Genomic DNA, 20,176 nt, shown 5'->3' on the forward strand with positions numbered 1-20,176 from the left:
AGGAGCACCAGATACAAAACCAAGATAAGGAGTGTTTGCTGCTCCACTAGATTGGACCCAACCCTTGCTAGCATACATGATCAAAGACTACCTCCCAACAAATAAGACGGAAGCTCGATGCTTAGTCTGTAGGTCGAAAGCATACACGGTGATAAGCGGAGAGCTCTACAAACGCACCTAGATGGGCATATTCCAATGATGCTTCTTGTAAGAGGACGAAAGGAGACTACAAGAAATCCACACGGGGGATTGTCGCCATCACGCAACACCCAGGACGATAGTGGGCTATGCACCGGGGGTGGCTCACCAAGGCGGACCAGGCAGGAGGCCCGGTAGGGGGAGCACAAGGCCCAGTAGCGGGATGAACCGACTTGCGACCATCTTGCCTCCCAAGTCACAAAGGGCGGCGACCTTGATCGTATCTCCTCCCTGTAAAGCCTAGTCTCCACCGCCTATACAAGGGGAGGTTGGAAAGGCTCTCATCACCATTTAATCTTAGAGAAAATAACTCTCGGCAGCAGTCTAGTTAATACCATTGTACTCCCTCGCACGAGGTATCCCACCATCATGAATAAAAAGAAGAAGCGGGACGTAGGGTATTACTCTGTGGAGGCCGAACCTGGGTAACATGTGCGTGCAGGCTCCGTCGTGATACTTCCGATCTCGTCAGGAACCCTATCGAGAGATCTGACGGTTTTCTGCATTATCACCGATTATGAGGTCTTGCCGGCACATAGCCACCAATTGCACACCCCATACGCCTCCGCACGCATTTTGGGTCGACCCATGTGCGGGGTTAGTGTTCCTATTTTTGTTTTTGTTTCACATTTTTTATTTGTTTGTTGTTCTTTTACTTCTATAGAACTGTTCATCAATCTCAACTTCTATTTTTCGGGTTTCAAACATGTTCTTCAATTCAAAATATGTTCATAAATTCAAGTTGTTTTTGAATTTATAAATGTTGATGATTTTTTAAAAATATTCACAAATTTAAAAAATGTTTGCGCATTTCAAAAATTATTCCCAATTTTTTCCAAAAAAATTTAGTAGATTATAAACTATTTACAAATAAAAAATATTAATGTATTTCAAAAAATATTCATCAATTCACAAACAAATGTTTATGAATATAAAAAATGTTCTTTGATTTAAAAAATATATTAGCAAATACAATAAATGTTCAGGAATTAGGAAACAATGTTCATTGATTCAATTTTTTTGAGAATTTTTTAAAAAAAAATCCTGATTTCAGAACAAATCATGAAATTTCTAAAACTGTTCACTGATTTACACAATCTGTTCCCAAATTTAATGAAAAAGGACAAACAGAAACGATAGATAAATAATAAAAGGAAATAAAAAGAAAACTAAAAAATTAAAAAAAACAGCGAAAACACATACTAAAGAAAACTAGTTGAGGGAAGGTTCTAGAACCTTCCAAAAACATTCCTAAAATTGGTGGGAGGAAAGGCATGTGAAAAAACTGTGTATTGGCTGGCACATATGTGCGTGATAGGGAGAGGATGGGGTGCATGTTTGCTCGCTATGTGTTGATCCAGGCAATAAATAGGCCTAAACCCTATTTGGTGCCTTAAGCGCTGTTAGCGCCGATTAGCGATGCTGGTGCTCCAAGGAGCGCGTAGCGGGCCGGCCCATTTATTATTTTATTTCTGTTCGAAATAGCAAAAAATGTAGCGGACCTCACGCTTACCACAGGGCTGCGCCAACCACTACACCAATGAACGACCAGTGCTTACTACCGTCGTTTGCTTTCTTTTATTCTTTCTCCAGCTTGCAAAATGCCCGGTGTGGGAAGCTTCCCAAACCATTTTTTTCTTGTTTCTCTTTTCTTGTAACGGTTTTGTTCGCCTTTTCTCTTTCCTTTTTTGCTAAATGCGTGCACTTTTCTTTAAAAATAATCAAAGAACGTGTTCTTCAAAATCCATGAATTTTATAAATTTGAAAAAATTCATTGTTTTTTTAAGTTTATCGAGTTTGAAGAAAGTTCATCGAATCTGGAAAAAAGATCAATGAAGTTCAGAAAAATTCATCATAATTGAAAAAAGTTCATCGAATCAGAGAAAAGTTCATCATAATTAGAAAAAGTTCATCGAATCTGAAAAAAGTTCATCAATTTTGAAAAAAGTTCAACGGATTTGAAAAAAAGTTCATCAATTTTGAAAAAAGTTCAACGGAATTGAAAAAAAGTTCATCTGTTTCGAATAAAGTTCAGTGGATTTGGAAAAAAGTTCATTGATTTTGAGAAAATTTCAACGAATTTGAAAACAGTTTAACTGATTTGGAAAAAAGTTCATCGATTTTGAAAAAAGTTCAGCGGATTTGAAAGAAAGTTCATCGATTTCTTTTGAAAAAGTTCATCAAATTTTAAAAAAGTTTATCAAATTTTTAAAAAAGTTCATCAATTTTGAGAAACGTTCAATGAATTTGGAAAAGGTTCGTAAAATTTATAAAGAAAAGGAAATACAGAAAACGAAATAGTAAAAAGAAAAACCGATTAAAATGCAAGGAGAGAAAACCACGAACTTAAGAAACGAATAAAAGAAATGAAAAAAATATCTGCTTCGCAACGGTGGGCTAGCCTACTGGTTTGTGCTCTCCGTCGAACGTAGAGGTGGAGGGTACCTTATTTTGCTGAGAGTTTGATGAATACAGTGCTATTTGTTCCGGCCCAGGTAATGGCAGTTCATTCTACACCCGTCGTTCGTCCTTGGGCTCGGCCCATTTTGCTATATTTTCTCTGTTTTTGCAATGTACGCACACGTCATGAACGCTAGTTTGATCGGGGCATGCAGTTCCTTTTCTCTCACTGATTTTGGGAACCTACGGTTTTGAGGAGCGTTTTTCCTGGTGTTCTCTAGAATGGGTTTTTTTTCTAAAAAAATCAAATTCGTGACCTTTTTCTTAAAATTGTAAACTTTTCTTAAATTCGTAAAGTTTACAAAACCATGAGCTATTTTTTCAAATCTGTGAACATTCTTTTATAATCATGAACTTTATTTTGAAATTCGTTGAGCATTTTTTCAACTTGTGATATTTTTTCAAATCCATGAACTTTTGCTGAGAGTTTGATGAATAGAGTGCTATTTGTTCCGGCCCAGGTAATGGCAGTTCATTCTACACCCATCGTTCGTCCTTGGGCTCGGCCCATTTTGCTATCTTTTCTCTGTTTTTGCAATGTACGCACACGTCATGAACGCTAGTTTGATCGGGGCATGCAGTTCCTTTTCTCTCACTGATTTTGGGAACCTACGGTTTTGAGGGGCGTTTTTCCTGGTGTTCTCTAGAATGGGTTTTTTTCTAAAAAAATCAAATTCATGACCTTTTTCTTAAAATTGTAAACTTTTCTTAAATTCATAAAGATTACAAAACCATGAGCTATTTTTTCAAATCTGTGAACATTCTTTTATAATCATGAACTTTATTTTGAAATTCGTTGGACATTTTTTCAACTTGTGATATTTTTTCAAATCCATGAACTTTTGCTGAGAGTTTGATGAATACAGTGCTATTTGTTCCGGCCCAGGTAATGGCAGTTCATTCTACACCCGTCGTTCGTCCTTGGGCTCGGCCCATTTTGCTATCTTTTCTCTGTTTTTGCAATGTACGCACACGTCATGAACGCTAGTTTGATCGGGGCATGCAGTTCCTTTTCTCTCACTGATTTTGGGAACCTACGGTTTTGAGGGGCGTTTTTCCTGGTGTTCTCTAGAATGGGTTTTTTTCTAAAAAAAATCAAATTCCTGACCTTTTTCTTAAAATTGTAAACTTTTCTTAAATTCGTAAAGTTTACAAAACCATGAGCTATTTTTTCAAATCTATGAACATTCTTTTATAATCATGAACTTTATTTTGAAATTCGTTGGGCATTTTTTCAACTTGTGATATTTTTTCAAATCCATGAACTTTTTCCAAATTTGTGAAAAAAAATTCAAGTAGGTGATTTTTTTTCAAATTCACGAACAGTTTTCAAATTAACAAATATTTTTTGAAAATTTTGAACTTTTCATAAATGCGTGATTTTTTTTCAAAATTGTTAACCTTTAAAAATTCATGAACTATTTCACATTGTTTAACTTTTTAAATTAATGAAACTTTTCAAAATTTTGAATTCTTTCTCAAATTCATGAAAATATTATTTGACGAGATTTTTGTAATGTGAAAGGTCAGTGCAGTGGTCAGAAGTTAAAGGTCAACATGTGTGTTGTCATATGGTCAATGCATCAATAATCAAATGGTCAAGTCAATCGAGCTGGGCGCGAGTTAATTCGAAATCACTAATTAAGGAGTACTCGTTGTAAAGAACGCTCCACTTTTCCAGGTCGCGATAAGTGACACACATGCAGCACGCCACTTGTCGCAACCTGGGAGTTTTCTCTTTTTTCGTAGATCCGTTTATTCAAAACGTTTTATCTTTTTAAACGTGCGTCCAAATCTCGAACCGTTTTCACCATTCGATTCCTCGCGTCGAGATTTTCAAAACTAGATCTCATGTTGATAGGTTTTGACGAACTTTTTTTTCACGAAAAAAACTGGACGAAAAAACCGAACCGAGAGCACGGTTTTTCCCTTTCCGAAAAAGGCACGTCCATGCCTATCGCGAAATCACAACCGTGCCTCTCGTGAAAGCAAAACAGTGACTCTCGTAGAAGGAAAAAAAACAGAAAACGCGTTTTTTTCCATTTCCGAGAGGCACGGCCGTGACTCTCGCGAAGGCACAACCGTGCCTCTCGCGAAAGCAAAACCGTGACTCTCGCGAAAGAAAAAAAAAACAGAAAATGCGTATTTTTTCCCCTTTCCTAGAGGCACGGCCGTGACTTTCGCGAAAGCACAACCGTGCCTCTCGCGGAAGCAAAACCGTGACTCTCATGAAATAAAAAAAAAACAGAAAATACGTTTTGTTTTTCCCTTTTCTAGAGGCACGGTCGTGACTTTCGCGAAAGCACAACCGTGCCTCTCGCGGAAGCAAAACCGTGACTCTCACGAAAGAAAAAAAAAACAGAAATCACGTTTTGTTTTTCCCTTTTCCGAGAGGCACGGTCGTGACTCTCGTAAAAGCACAACCGTGCCTCTCGCGAAAGCAAAACCGTGCTCTCGAGAGAAAAAACAGAAAACGCGTTTTTTTGTTTCCGAAAGGCACGGCCGTGACTCTCGCTAAAGCACAACCGTGCCTCTCGCGGAAGAAAAACCATGACTTTTGCGAAAGGAAAATAAAAGAAAACGCGTTTTTATCGCGCAATTTTTTTGTCAAATTTTTTTTGATCAAAAATCTAAGAAAAACCGTGGGAAACCAAAACGTCGAAAAACCCGTTTAAAAAGCCGAAAACGCGTGCGAAAAAATAAAAAAACAAAATCCGAAGGAAGCGTCCAGAGCGCGACACGTAACGAATGGCTGAGAGCGCGCCAAGTGGTGCTGATCGTTGCAAGGCTCCCGAAAGAGCGCTCGTTAACTGGTTCCTCCCGAGTTAATTTGAAACGAATGCGAGTCAGCCAGCCGAATGCAAGCGGGTTTTATTGGGTCGGCCCATATAGCTAGCCCATGTGCGCCAGATCAACAGTTGGCGCGTTAAACGTTGTATATGCGCTCCCTTAGGGCAATTCCTAAATGGCGCCCGCTGCGCCGGTTTTAGTTCTTTTCACTAATGGGCGCATACCCCTGCAGTGGGTTGGGCTCGGCCCGTCTACGTTCTTTTCCTTTTGCTTTCATCCCGCAAAAAAACACACGAGTGTAGGTGGGAATCGAACCCACGACTGACTTCTTCGTTATATGTAAAGTCACAGTAACCAACGGGACAACCAGATCACAAGTGTTCATTTACATCGTCTTCCTTCTTTTGTTCTTTTTATTTCTTTTTCTTTTTTCCTTTTTTCTTTGAATTTCTTTTTCTTTGTTAAATGCGTGAACGTTTTTCAATTTCTTGATTTTTTTTTCAAATTCAGATGGACCTTTTTCAAATTCATGAACTGTTTTTCCAAATCAATGAACTTTTATTCAAAACCAATGAACTCTTTTCAAAAGAGATGAACAATTTTCGAAATCGATGAACTCTTTTTTCGAAATCGATGAACTCTTTTCAAAATCGATGAACTCTTTTTTCAAAATTGTTGAACTCTTTTTCAAAATCGATGAACTCTTTTTGAAAATCGATGAACTCTTTTCCAAATCATTGAACTTTTTTTCAAAATCGATGAAATCTTTTCAAAATCATTGAACTCTTTCCAAAATCGATGAACTTTTTTCCCAAAATCAGTGAACTTAGAAAAATCGATGAACTGTTCTTTAAAAATCATGAACTTTCTAAAAATCGATGATCTTCTTTTCAAATTTACCTTTTCCTTTTTCGAGGGAATTTATATTGGTTCTTACTAAAGCAAACGTTAAATAGGACGGTTTTATAGAACTAGGCAGAAGGACTAGCTTAGTCAAGTGGTTAAACCATTAAGCTGCGAATGTGGTGGTTCTTTGTTCGAATCCCAGCCATTCCATACATTATTTTTCAATTTCGATTAGTATCTTTTTTTTCTTCACGTTTGCTTTGCTGAGTCATTTGGTGGGCCGGCCCGCGACGCGTCGCTAGCGAGCGCCCGTATCGCCAGCCGGCGCCTGAAGCGCTGGTTAGGAGCACCCCTTATCCCTTAGGATCCGTGAAAGAGTTGCATCTTATTCCCTTGGGCGTGGGGCCGTCAAGTGTGGCGAGCACGACCACATGGCAGGGTTATTTGCTGTGTGCGATGTAAAAGCCGAGTGTTTCTTCTGTAAAATGCCGAGAGCCTTGTACAAACCGAGTGGTTCTCTGTTCGAATCCCAGCCATCCCATACATTATTTTTCAATTTCGATTAGTTTCTTTTTTTTTCTTCGCGTTTGCTTTGCTGAGTCGGTTGGTGGGCCGGCCCGCGACGCGTCGCTAGCGAGCGCCCGTATCGCCATCCGGCGCCTGAAGCGCTGGTTAGGAGCACCCCTTATCCCTTAGGATCCGTGAAAGAGTTGCATCTTATTCCCCTGGGCGTGGGACCGTCAAGTGTGGCGAGCACGATCACGTGGCAGGGTTATTTGCTGTGTGCGATGTAAAAGTCGAGTGTTTCTTCTGTAAAATGCCGAGAGCCTTGTACAAACAGAGTGTTTTTGTCGGCGCTACTTGGTGTAGTGTGTTGTAAGCCATGGGCCCCTTATTCTTCGTGCATTTTAGTGTTATTGCCCGGCTTACATGATTAGAGGCTGAGTGGTCAATAAATTATATACTCAGGTTATGCAGAAAGGCATGACAATATACGTCTTTCCTGTAGTGGCGGTGCCTCCATTTTATAAAGAAGCAAAATGTCTGGTTGTGACACTATGGATGATACTGATTTAGTAAGTAAAGCTAGTCGTCCATATCCATACGGGTAGACATTATCTGGAACTAGAATATATTCTATGAAAAAAAAGATAATGCTGAAAGATTCTGGTATGATGTGGACAATGAGCCCTTCGTTCTATAATTATCTACTAGCAAAAGTGTCCGTGCGTTGCAACGGGAGAAACATATTATCACACTTAACGCCCCATCCTTGTTACCACTTATTTTCTTTATCCTCATTGTCGGTCACGCTGTCCACTACACGGCGAACGTTCCACCTAAGCTTGGAGCTAATGAAGAATCGTCTACATACACAGACCAGCGAACAGTCGCGTTTGAGATCCCGGCCACATCCGCGCAATCTAATGATTGCGCCTTGTGTTTGTGCTATCCATATTTTACATCGTAGCAGTTCAGTACCAGTCCGTAAAGGACACAAAAAATCTTCAAATTTAACTTTAGTTTAAAACAACCAACACCTTTTTTTGTGGGGTAAAACGATCAACACCAAAGAACAAGGGAGGTTGCGAGTTTGATTCATGTCACGGTCAACTATTTTTGCCTCATCTCCTAAATGGGCTGGTGGGTCTGATTTGTTGGACCGGATCGTACAGACAGGTTGGGAGGGCACTTTTTTTCATTGGTGGAATGTAACACAGACGAACGGGGCAGAGGCCCGGCGGCCCAGGACAGACGATCTGTAGAATAGCCTAGCTGAGTATGGAGAAACGCTATGGACATACCAAATGGGAGGCCAAATAATATTATACCTCCATTTATATAAAAAATAACATATATGCCCGTATGTTACAACAGTAAGAAAAAGTGATATAAATTTAGTGAGGATTGTATGCACAAACATAACATTCAATGTGTTATAAAGTTGGCGCAAATTTAGTAAGTATCATAAGTGGGTTTGCTGCAACCAAAGAAAAAATAATGTGAATTTAGTGAGGATTGCATGTAGGAAAAAATGCCACATCATTTTTATTCATAAGATATGGATGAGGCCAGTACGCCTGTCATTGGTTCCAATTAAATTCCATACCAACCAAATATGGCGCCCACAAATCCCGCACGTTCTATTTATTTGGTAGGATCCTCCCTCAATCCTCCTATAATTACCATATATTTTTTTATTGTGTATTTCTTCTCTTTCTTTTCTTATATAACAAGCATGTCATGAATCTCAGTGGCCAGCCGGTTAATTACCACATAATGACCCTATATTTCCTTTCTCTCTCTTTCCTTTGGCCTTCCTTTTTTATTTCCCATGCAATATCCATACCTTATTCTTTTTTTTATTTCCGAAACAGTTCGATGCCTGGCAACCTAAGAACGTATATAAACTGCAAAAAACTAATGTAAAATAGCAAGATGGGACTATTTAATAATATGTAAACAATTATAAAAAAGCCTCTAACATGCTCTTTGTCCGTCCCGTGGGCCGCAACACCCGTCTCGGCCCAGCATTCCGTGCCCATCAAGCACCCAACTCCCTCAGCCCGAGTATGCTTGTTTCCTATCCTTTATGTTAAGGAACCAGACGCCCAAATAGGCACATCCATGAGCCTAGCTAGACTGATTTGCTATGTTGGCATCTTCACGGCAAACCATGGTTCGAATCCCAGTTTTCTTATCCTGACTTTGTTTTTTTATTTTTATTCAAACTAAAAGCGTAAAAAGATGTATTATGACGATGAACTCACAGAGTCAATCTGTACTTTATTATTAGGGATAGATTAGAGATAGCCATACATCCAAAACATTAACGTGTGCATCATGAGCGCTCACTGGCTGCATCCACGTCGGACAAGCTAAGGACAAAAAAAGAAACAGTCGAAGGAAAAAAAAAGAGCGAAGGGTCTCAGCCTCAGGCAAAGCCCCCGACCCTCATCCCTCGATTCCTCTCCCTCTCCCTCGTCTGCAGCCGCCGCCGCCCCCCCCCCCCCCCCCCCCCACCCCTTCTCTCCTTCCCTCACCTGCGCCCTCGTCCACCTGGGCCTCGTGGTCGGCCATGGAGGTCTGATCCGACCCATGGATGGATGGGGGCGAAACCCTAGCCCCACACCCACCCATGGATGGATGGGGATGGGGCGACGGCGGCGGCGGCCTTCTCTTGGTGCTTACTGATGTGGTGGTCCTCGATGCCGGCGACGGGTTGCAGCACGTAGACGCCAAAGGTACTTACGCCCTCCATCCTCCTCCACTCCCCTCACCTCATCTTCTTGTTCTGGATTTGTCGATTTGATTTGTGCAGGTTGCGGGTGTGACGGAGGAGCACCATGGCGGGCGTGCAGGCCATCTTTCCCTACCAAGTGAGCCCAATCCCTTTCTTTCTCCTGGACAGCTCTGAAGAATTGACATTTGTCAAGAACCTGCAACAGAACCAAAAGAATGATATAAGTATATAACTACTTTGGTGATTCCTTTTAAGATGGCAATGGGACATGAGAGAAAGATAATTTGTCATTTGAGATGCCCCTAATTCAATTTTATATCGTGCTGAAATTTCTCAAACTATTATGTATATCATCTTAGTAATTGAGCTAAACAAACTGCCATGGTATTATCTGCTGGTTGCAAAATGAGAAAAGCAACACATGCATGAAGAATAGTAGTGAATATTACACATTTTACCTCTCATATTTGTTGATCTGACCCTTGGCACCACCCAACGGAGGATGAAGGAAGAGGCCAGCTGCAGCAAAACCATGCTCCACATTCCCTTGCAAAGGAAAAATTCAGAATTGAAGGTGTCCATGCCGGACTGTATGCAGCGTGCGCCTGCGGAACGGAGTTAGTTTTGCTGAGAACTGAACATGGGTCAAATTACAATTAGTATTAGGTTAATCAAGTTGTTTCAATTGGTATTAGCAGTCATGATTCGCTTTTGTCCACTTAGCTGAACACTCCTTGCTTGAATTACACACGTTTCCGAGCTTTTGAGGTTCAATTGCCATGTGGCCATGAATATGACCCAGAAATTGGATATGTGACCAAGAAATAGAGCCACTGTACTTTCTCCAGGCATTCTCTCGTCAACCAGGAAATCACTTTTCTGTACAAGTAAAATACTTTTCAAACTGCGCCAAAAATTAACCATTATCTTTTTCTTGGCCGTCTGTGATGCATGCTTGATCCGGTTAAAAAGAAGATGACAACAAGTGCTTGATGTAGTCTCATCAGTATAACATCTGCCGCAATACTATAGACACATAGTGATCTACTCCAACGACTTGGCAATCCTTTCTATTTCAAGTTCTGGCTCATGTATCTGTGTAATTGGCTGCAGGTTATCACTGCTACCCCACCGTAGTCCCTGGCAAGTACATGTTGCTACCAAGGAAAATATGCTTTCTCATCAATTTTGCAGCATGCATTAGAAAGTTCAAAGTTTATATCCTTGAATAAATTTCTTCATGAGTAAGTGGTGCCTCTTGGTTCATCTACTTTGTAGTTACGACCTTCAGGTGTCTCTCAATTTTAAATTGTGCACTAATCATGTGATCTATCAAAACATATTGGCTACACAGAGGTGCATCAGGATGACCATCCACCATTGTTTCTTCGAAAGCACGCGGCAGAGGCACCCACACCCGCGGTTCAGCAAGATCTACATCTCCAACAACTACACCAAGGACTGGGGCATATACGCCATATGCGCCTGTGTTGAAGCTCAGGTAACTCATATAGGTGTACTGTTTCATATGCTGGCAACCCACACGCTTTGAAACAATCAATTTCTAATGAATCAATACCTGCATTTGCAAATTGTATCCCAGTGTAACATATATGAAGGAGGACAGAAGACGACTGTTTTCAATTACATGCCGGAGAAGGTACCTGCATATTCACACATAATGAGATGAGATTGAGCATTTGCATATATCTTACTTACATGTACTGATGAATGCTGCTGCAGGCTGCCGACAGAGAAGAGACGACAGCAGGAGCAGAGCCTCTCTCCTGCAAGGCCTTAGGCATCTTCTTACAATGCCCATACATATTGCATATTCATATTACTATTTTCCGACAAACTTGCCTTTTCATGGCTGGCTCAAGGTCATTTCGGAAGAAAAATCCTACTAAAATGTTTGTATAGTTGGCAGTCCGGTGATTCCAGCTTATTTGTCTAATTTGATGTAGGAAATGAATTTTTTTGAGTTTGAGTTCTCAGTAATGCTTGTTGCCTCCTGTTGTGATTCTAGGTTGAACTTGCCAAGATGCTACTAAATAAGGGCAGGGGCACTTGTTTGAATACTGGTCAGAACCCGGTGTTGATGACGACAAAAAGAAAAGCTTCTTTGACAAGGTGTTTCTTTGGTTTTATCCTTGAAATGTTTCATTATTCTGTTGGATGAATGATGGATCTCATACTTGCCAGGGATATATACTAATAAACTACGAAAAATATATTAGTTACTTTATTGTGACAGGTTTTTATGAAGTCAATGACATTTCATATGCATAAGTGCGTACGAAAATAAAGATTGTTCTTTTCCTACTAAAGTTTTCATTGCGCAGGTTTGCCGACTTAATTCAAGCTATCCTGTTGGACTGACATCATACCAAAAGGCTTTTGGCAGATTCCAAGTCTGGACAAAATCCATACGATGGTTTCACGCCTTCGGTTAGTCTTGTCATGCACCATTTTTTCATGAAATTGTTGGGTTGTTTGAAATGAGCCTTTTTGTGTTGTATGTGATCTAAATATTCAATTCAGAACACCCATTTGCTCTTTTTTCCCACTTTGAACTATTGTGAACTGATATGCCTTACCTATCTGAAAGTAGTACATGGTGTTAATAAATGAACTACATTTTCAGGTTCTCTCGGGGAAGTATTGTCCTTCGGTGATGACAATTTTGTTTAAGCACACAATGTTGCATTTGTTCTTGTAGCTAGTGGGCTTGGCGAAAGACTTGGTTACAAAGGAATTAAGGTACCATGACTTGAGTTCCTAATAGAAAACTTACATCTAAATACTGGTGTCCTTTCTTTCCCTTCATTAGCTGGAATATTGGTTAGGGGAGTAAGAACAAAATATTGTCCAGAGCAAATCCAAATGAGTTTACTGAGTGCTAGCCAGATTATTGCTATTAATGACTATATCAAGAAGTGCTTTATACTTTCGCTTTTATCTCTTTTTGGGTTACAAGCATGCTCACCAAATGTTCATGAAAATCTTAAAGCCAGGGAGTGTACACTCAAGTCTAAAGCATCCTACCAATCTATGCTATCTTTGGATAATAATTTAATTGTGCTTTTGGTCATATATCACTACAGGTTATCATTGGAAAGTCTAAAAGTTGCACAGGAAGATCTCGGCAAATACTTTAAGCCCCAAAGTAACAAAGGTGAGGACCTAAACTGGTGGTAGTGGTACTGGCCTACCTTTCCTTCAGGGAATGACCAGCGGACCTGAAAGATGGTATCGGCAGTTTGATAATTGTAGCCCCAATGGTGCTCTGAGCTCTTTGAACTCAGTCAATGTGGGACCCTTTTGACAGGAAGTATGGGAAATATTTCGTTGTTGCTGCAGTTAACCTATGCTAAAATGCTGGTGTTAATAACCATGTAAGTGTGTATTTCATTTCTTTTTCTGCAAAGTCATTCGTTGTCACTACTGCATGTATTTTATGCTCACTACTGAAATCGATGATGTCCTTCTGAAGCTAATTGAGAAGTTGTCGGTCAATATGTCGCCTAAGCAATTTAAGTTGGAAGTTCTTAAGGATATAGAAAAGGAGGATCAGGGAAACTATGTTAAAGGGTCAAGTTAGGATATTTACTAATTAGCTTGAAAACTCTCAAGGGTCAAGGGAACAATTAACATAGTTACGTGCTAACTCGATCGACAGATCCTCAGTTCGAATCCCCGAAAGCACACCATTTTTTCGCTCGCTTCAGATTGAACGGGAAAAAAAAGATGGGCCGGCCCAGCACCGCGCGGGGATGTGCGCCCGTTTGTTAGAATTGAAGAAACGGGCGCAGCGGGCGCCGGCTTTTAGATGGGGCTTTTTGGGTTTTTGATTTTTGTCTGGTTTTTCCTAGGTCTACAAGAAACTATTTATTTTTTGAAGCACAGCTGTGCCTTTGAAAAAAGAAATATGTACTTTCATAAGAATCACAATTGTATTTCTCGTGATAGCATAGATTTGCTTCCGCGAGAAGCAGAACCCATGCCTCCGCCAGAAGCACAACCTGTGCGTTGAAGAAAAGCACAAGTGTGCCTCCACTAGAAGCAAATATGTGCTTGTATGATAAACACAGATATGTTTGATGAGAAAAAAAACACAACCATGAGCTTCTACGAGAAGCACAGTCTTACCACCTCGAAAAATGAATAAGACACGATTTGTGCGTAAAAAACGGTGAAACAACTGTGCTTTCGTTTTTTTCTTCTGCCTTTTCTTTCAGTATTCAATGTTTTCCGGTTGTCGATTTTTTTGGGATTTTTTCTTTTCTTTTTTTAAACTAATCTGTAGTAGAACAAAATTGAATTTCATCATCCTAGACAGAACCAAAATCAACTAGATATTGTTGTTTAAAATTTATTAAAAGATCTATTGTTAGGAACCATCCTTTGGAATCAGAATATTTAGACTAATAACACCAAGATGTAGAGAGCAACTTAGCAAAATTATTGTTAGCAAAGAATAATTTTGTACAATGGAAACTCGTGAGGGTCTAGATCCTCTTTTATCGGGCGACCATCAGAAAAGGTAGATCCTCTTTTAGTTGACAACTATTAACAAAAGTATTGTTAGGCCACGAACATGAGCAAATTGTTTAAACAATTAAGCTGATTTATAATAATTGTATAACTCAGTCCGAACGCATGCCCCACCTGCAAAAGAAAGATACAGTTGCTGCAGCTAACTGTTGCAACTGCGTCTATAGAAATCAGAGGAAGCTTATTTAATCATCCAATTGACAGGTTCAAATTATTGTCAGTGCTAGCCTGCTAGGACCAAATGCACGTGTCAATTCATGCCAATAGCTGTAAATCAAAAGAAAGAAAAAAATAGACTCACCAGCTGCAAATACTCCAGGAATAAAGGCGCAAGCATGGCACTGGGCATGATTTATGTAGTACAACGATTGGGTGAGAGGGTTTAATTTTCATATTTCTTTCAGACAAACAGATGGAGATTACATGGTGATGTACGTATATGACAAACCTTTATTTTCTGTAAAGTGGTAGTGCAGATGACCAATGTGGTGTGAATTCCACTTCTGCAGATATCTTGTTGATGGCACTATTTTCTGTCACTATAAAAACATCGTTGTATACTATTGTTACACATGATTTCATAGTTTGCCAAGCATCACAGAATTTGTGGTTGAGTACTTATATCCAAAATCATCGTGTACTGAAGTTAATTTATGCATTGTTATTGGAGTTGCCTTAATGTTTCCCGTGCTATCAAGATCTACCTATGCTCTGTTTTTAACCATCTAAAATCATGAATAACCTGAGCCATTATCGTCTATCGAATCGCTTATGTAACCTCTAATACTGTAGCTAGTTGCTTCACATGCGCCTGTTAATATCTACAATCTATGATGTCATTGCTTTTCTCTTCGAGCTGATCTGTTGTCTGAATGTGTTACATTTGTATTGCTTTCTCTTATAGTTCCAGTCAGGAACTTGCACATACACATATTCTTGTCCTTTCAGTTTGATTTATAAGAATGCATGGTATAATGTGACTGTTTTATCTAGATGTGTTGCATTTGACCATAGATACTGATGTGATAAATAACTATTAAAGATGTAACTTTTAGGTGTGGGGCTTCCTTGGCCAACAACAACTTGAGGTGGCACGGGAATGGATCCTGTCATCATCCTTGGTGGACTCCCAATAAAACCAGGAATGACAAGGGATGATCTGTTCAACAAAAATGCTAGGATTGTTTGCTCAATCTGTGAAGGCGTTGCCAAGAGTGTCCTAATGCAATTGTGAGTTTGATCAGCAACCCTGTGAACTCAACCACCCCCATTGCTGCGCAGGTTTTCAAGAGAGCTGGAACTTATTATCCCAAGCGTCTCCTTGGAGTGACAACATTTGATGTGGCGAGGCCTAACACCTTTGTGGTATGCAGCCTGAGGAAACCATCTTGAATATCTTCTCTTAAAAAGCTTTTACATGCTCAAGCTCAACATCATGTGCTTAGATAGTCTACTTGCAATGCTTATGGCCCTTTCTCATTTACTGTTCCTCTTGTTGCTTTTTTGCAGGCGGAAGTGCTTGGAGTTGATCCAAGAGAAGTCCACATTCCAATTATTGGGACATGCAGGGCCCACTATATTACCCCACCTGTCACAGGTATCTTATGGCGCTGTCATCATATTGGGGATGTAATATTTCCTATTAAGAAAATATCTCTAGCTTCTATGAATATCAACACTTGGAGGATGTAAATTTGCTTTAACTTTGCATTCCGGGAACTTGTACTGGACTTCTACATAACCAGTCAGCAAAGAAAGCCAGCGCAGATAATTTTCAGGTATTTATTATTATTGTTACTTCAGCAAGATATTTTATAAATATTTTGGAATTTACATTCTGATAGTTATGCTGATATCTTGTGTATGTTCAGTTTTCTCCTAGAATTATTTGCTCGGCTTAACAAATCATGTGGCCTTAAAAAGGAAAGACACATTTGGTAGTAATTTTTTTCTGTTCGACAAAGAGAGATGTGCATCCCACAAGCCTTCAGTTATCTATGAGCAGAAAAAAGGATTGTGGAACTACTAAACTATTTTACTTTCTGCCATTTTTCCTTTTTCTTTATAGTTTATACAATCAAGAATTAAGTATGACAGTGGTAATGTGGCACCGATGAAACCAGTTAGTGTATGTTCATATATTTATGCTATATTTGTTGTTCAAGAAAAGCTAAGAACTACTCATATTATTATGATTGTCGATTCCATTCAACATAAATCCTTACTAGGCAATTCAAATCTCAGCGAATGTGTATTTCACTACACATGCGCTTATCTTCTTCCAAGTTAATAATATGAATTCGGTTGGACCACTAGAAAATATTTTACTTGCAGTTCCCATTGTTGCAGATATTGGTTTTTCCTGGTTCTTTCTAAATTTATTCATTAGGTAGTCAATGCTTTTCTTATTACTACATTTTGGTCATAACCACATTCTTTAATAGCCACCACCATAGTACTTAAGTTATTTTTTCTATTTCAGGCAATAGGAGCATACCTTATCTGTTGAATTGTTCAAACCAGAATTAGGCATGATTTTGGGTCATCGAGTTACCCCTTCTGCTTTATGAGTGAATACTCCCGTGCTGCATTCTATTACGTGTATTCTTTTTTTTAACTGGCGCTCATTTGGACTGCATATGCACGTTAACAAATGTACAAGCAGGATTAGTGCGCACAGTTACTCAGATTCGGTGTTAATAGAAAACATTCATTATTTGCACAGCTATAGGTTTACATTATGCAAATGACAGTAACAAAAATAGTATGACACAAATTCAGGTGATGACCAATCAAGGGAGGCTGTTGATGAGATCAATGACACCAGAGGGACGGACAGGCAGCTGCAAAGCATCTGGCAGAGCAGCCGGTGAACAGGAGGAGCAAAGACACCATCTCTTGTGTCATTGTAAACATCTACTGCTAGCAGAGCTTCAGCCGGTGAACAGGAGGAGCTTCAGCTCTGTCGTCGTAAACTTCAACTGTTGGCCGAGCATCAACCTCATGCCCCTCAAGTGTACAATTGGTTCTATGCCAGTTTGGTTTTACAATTTTCTGTTGTTATTCATACAATATAGTGTTTAATCTGGTTGGGAATAATCCACCACCCAAAGGCATCGAGGCCTAAAATATTGTTGTTTGTTCAAAGGTTGTTTGATTTGTTATTAGTTGTAAATTCTATTGTAAATTCCTTGCTTATATGTGCATGTTCACCAGCAATTAGAGAAAAAAGGGGTGGAAAGGTCGCTTGTCAAGCTGGCACCGCACAAACTTCCTTCCAGGAGGCGCCACCGGGCCCCAACCCCTAGTGCACCATAATGATATGAGTAAGGAGGAGAGTAGAGAGCAAGCCTTACATGTCTGCAAGGGCCTTACCTCTGGTAGCCAAGGATTGCTTGTGTCTTTATCCTCGCTTAAGGTTTAATTAGCCTTGGTGTGGGGTCTCATGGGCAGTCACATTGGCTAGTCTGAGTGGCTCTTGCTGCTCATGCTAGGCTGAAATTGCTACTCGGTTTTTTATTGCTTATACACATGCATTTTCTCAAGACAGTAGGGGAAAGACATTTTTGTTGTTTAGAAGAGAAAACAAAAGAAAATGCTCTTTCTGCATGATTAGCTACACATGCAAATGCAGTCAACGTACGTAAATGCTTTCTTGTATTCTCACATTTACTTGAGGTCTCCTAGATAACTACTCTTTATTTATTTATTTGCAGGGGGAAAGACATTTCATTTAATCAATTTGGGTCTTACAATCGTTTGAAATGATAATGCTAATCTTCTGAGGGGAGTTTGCTAACCAGCATGCAGTGCGTTAGTGACTACGACCTAGAGAAGCTTGATGATTTCGGACCACTTGGAGCGGCAACTAAGTCCAGTGCTGCGCCAACTGGAGGCCCTGATCGCACGCCGCAAACTCGACCTCTAGAGTACCCGAGCACAGTTGAAGAGCCACCTGTATGCCGCATAAATTACAGGTCTTAGCTAACTATGTGTGTAATATATATACGCAGAAAGCATGGAGGAAACTAGAAAGGTGTCAAGGGAGAAAACGAGCACACACTAGATATGCAATAAGATACGTTCTTCATCCGGAATATATATTTAGGCTTTGGATCTCCTTTTACTGTTTCGATGCATATATATAGCTCTAGTTTATAAGGGCATTGTTGTAAACCTGTAACCGAGTGCCATGAGAAATAACATCATCTCGCAACACTTTTCTTCTTCTAAGCGCAATTGGTGATAGCCAATCCACCTGTAGTTAATTCTTTCACGGGGTTGAGACTCCCCACCTAAATTATGAATTTTAAATACCTCAAAAATATTTACAGGGGTGTAGTGGACCTCAAGGAGTGATAGTCGTGCCAAGACCAAAGCTCTAAATATAGTCCAGTGTCACCGATATATTGGTTTGGTAGGGTACAAATGGATATAGCATATGATTTCCCACGTATATAGACTAATATAGACCATTATATGAGACGATATTTGGCACGCTATTTTGACGGAGATATATGGACCAATATGTAGCTAACATATTCCTTTAAGAAATAATAAAAATAAAATTATACATTCAAATGTCAATCAAGATATTATAGTAATTAATGAACACTATGATCATACTATACATACGTCATGTGCTTTCTGATAAATAATTTAGTATGTCTTATTTATGTTTTTCTTAACCAAACATAAAATAAATAAATAATACACTTATTATGTTTAAGTATTATTTTACTATACATTTTATTTGTGTTAAAAGGGCATTACACGAACAAGCTTAGCAAAAAAATCGATAATTTTCCTAGATTAACTACATATCTTCTCATAGAGCAAGATTTTGACTGAGATAACTCTTTTCTTCTTAATTAATGGATGAGGCAAAGCTTTTGCCTCCATTTCAATTTTTTTATTTGGTATCAGTAATGCCAGAGATAAACTAATAAAAATCCATTATCCAATATTTTGAACATAGCCCTGGACATTGCTTTTGTGTTACAATTAGTGTCCTTGAACCGATTAGACTTGTAGGTTAGATCATTAATCATGTTTCTAAGAAATAAGTTGACATGTTCATCCTCTCTCATTATTAATGACGTACGTCCAGTGCTACAACATGTTTGCTGCTTACACCAAGTAAAGGATGTAAGGTAGTTGGGCTCCAAAGTGCAGGAGCTTGTGCTAGTAGCAGATTTTCCCTCAGTTCAGAATCCAAGTCATCAATCCGTGGAGAGGTACAAGGTTCTTACACTACTAAGCTCTGTCACACAAATAAAGCTTCACTTGTACCCTTGACAACACTAACAAGGGTGTGAGCTTGCTAGCTTTGCTAGTTCTGCAAGATATTAAAAGATAATGTGGTAGGTAATATTTTTGTATATTTTTGGAATAAATGATAGCTGAAAAAAGTATGTGTAAAATCTGTTGGAAGTGTTTTCTTATGCTAAAAACTGGACTGGTGTTCATAGGTTCACCTAGGGTACCCATAAGATAAGAAGTGCGGGAAGAAACATTGTCATGCGAAAAAAGAGAATAAGAAATATTGCATGCTAATGCTAGCTTGTGTGTAACGTGTGTTGATCTTATATAGGCAGGATGCCAATAATTCTATAGACCGAAACTCTCCTTGCATTAGTTAATAATCAACTATTTGATGAAGATTCTCTATGCATCATCCAAGAGTTAAGTGTTAAACAAACACTTTATTTAAGCAAGATGACATACTGTTGTTTACAAGCTTTCATTAGAGGCCTCATACACATATCTATCTTTGTTGACAATAATACAATGCAAGCCTTTTCCATTCACTATCACCATGGTAGTTTACTTGCAAGATTAAGCCAAACTAATGTACACTAGTAACACTATTGATTATCCTTCTAAACTGCCCATGACAAGACAAATAACCGAAGAAAATTATGCATCTATAATCAAATATAGAGCATTAACACAATATGAACCATAATCATTATAGGCAACTCATATGTCCATTGTAGTGATTAAGAAAAAAAATGAGAGATTACATCTAGGCTACCACCGTTAACCCTAGGACATGGGTGGGCTACTCACAAATCATAT

At 39.2% G+C, this 20,176-nt stretch overlaps 1 protein-coding gene across 10 annotated transcripts; it reads left to right on the top strand.

Annotated features, from left to right (window-relative positions):
• Nucleotides 1-9,293: 9,293 nt before the first annotated feature.
• Nucleotides 9,294-17,293, top strand: LOC125525181 (uncharacterized). 10 transcript variants are annotated; one of them, XR_007291182.2, is made up of 15 exons: nucleotides 9,295-9,539; nucleotides 9,617-9,674; nucleotides 10,652-10,782; nucleotides 10,893-11,039; nucleotides 11,142-11,198; nucleotides 11,282-11,671; nucleotides 11,884-11,989; nucleotides 12,186-12,301; nucleotides 12,646-12,716; nucleotides 12,870-12,936; nucleotides 14,415-14,526; nucleotides 15,151-15,460; nucleotides 15,605-15,692; nucleotides 15,841-15,873; nucleotides 16,877-17,293. XR_007291182.2 is itself a non-coding variant. In XM_087531777.1 (14 exons), exons 4-7 carry the CDS (start codon nucleotides 10,905-10,907, stop codon nucleotides 11,590-11,592), a joined length of 387 nt encoding a protein of 128 aa, XP_087387903.1. In that variant the 5' UTR covers nucleotides 9,294-9,539; nucleotides 9,617-9,674; nucleotides 10,652-10,782; nucleotides 10,893-10,904; the 3' UTR covers nucleotides 11,593-11,671; nucleotides 11,884-11,989; nucleotides 12,186-12,301; nucleotides 12,646-12,936; nucleotides 15,151-15,460; nucleotides 15,605-15,692; nucleotides 15,841-15,873; nucleotides 16,877-17,293. The 10 variants fall into 10 exon arrangements, 5 of the variants coding, with proteins under 5 accessions (XP_087387903.1, XP_087387906.1, XP_087387904.1 ...); XM_087531777.1 differs by lacking the exon at nucleotides 14,415-14,526 and having other exon boundaries at nucleotides 9,294-9,539; nucleotides 11,282-11,451; nucleotides 11,568-11,671; nucleotides 12,646-12,936; XM_087531780.1 differs by lacking the exon at nucleotides 14,415-14,526 and having other exon boundaries at nucleotides 9,294-9,539; nucleotides 11,282-11,421; nucleotides 11,568-11,671; nucleotides 12,646-12,936.
• The last annotated feature ends 2,883 nt before the right edge of the window (nucleotides 17,294-20,176 follow it).

This window comes from Triticum urartu, chromosome 7A (assembly GCF_056163025.1).
Source record: "Triticum urartu cultivar PI428250 chromosome 7A, HENAU_Tu73, whole genome shotgun sequence".
In the NCBI taxonomy this organism is placed as follows: domain Eukaryota; kingdom Viridiplantae; phylum Streptophyta; class Magnoliopsida; order Poales; family Poaceae; genus Triticum; species Triticum urartu.

Bases quoted from the DNA above. Each gene is read 5' to 3' on its own strand.
- LOC125525181 (XM_087531778.1), top strand. From the start codon at position 10,905: ATGACCATCCACCATTGTTTCTTCGAAAGCACGCGGCAGAGGCACCCA. The intron at 11,040-11,141 runs GTAACTCATATA...ATTGTATCCCAG, and splicing joins GCGCCTGTGTTGAAGCTCAG to TGTAACATATATGAAGGAGG. The intron at 11,452-11,567 runs GTTTGTATAGTT...TTGTGATTCTAG, and splicing joins AAGAAAAATCCTACTAAAAT to GTTGAACTTGCCAAGATGCT.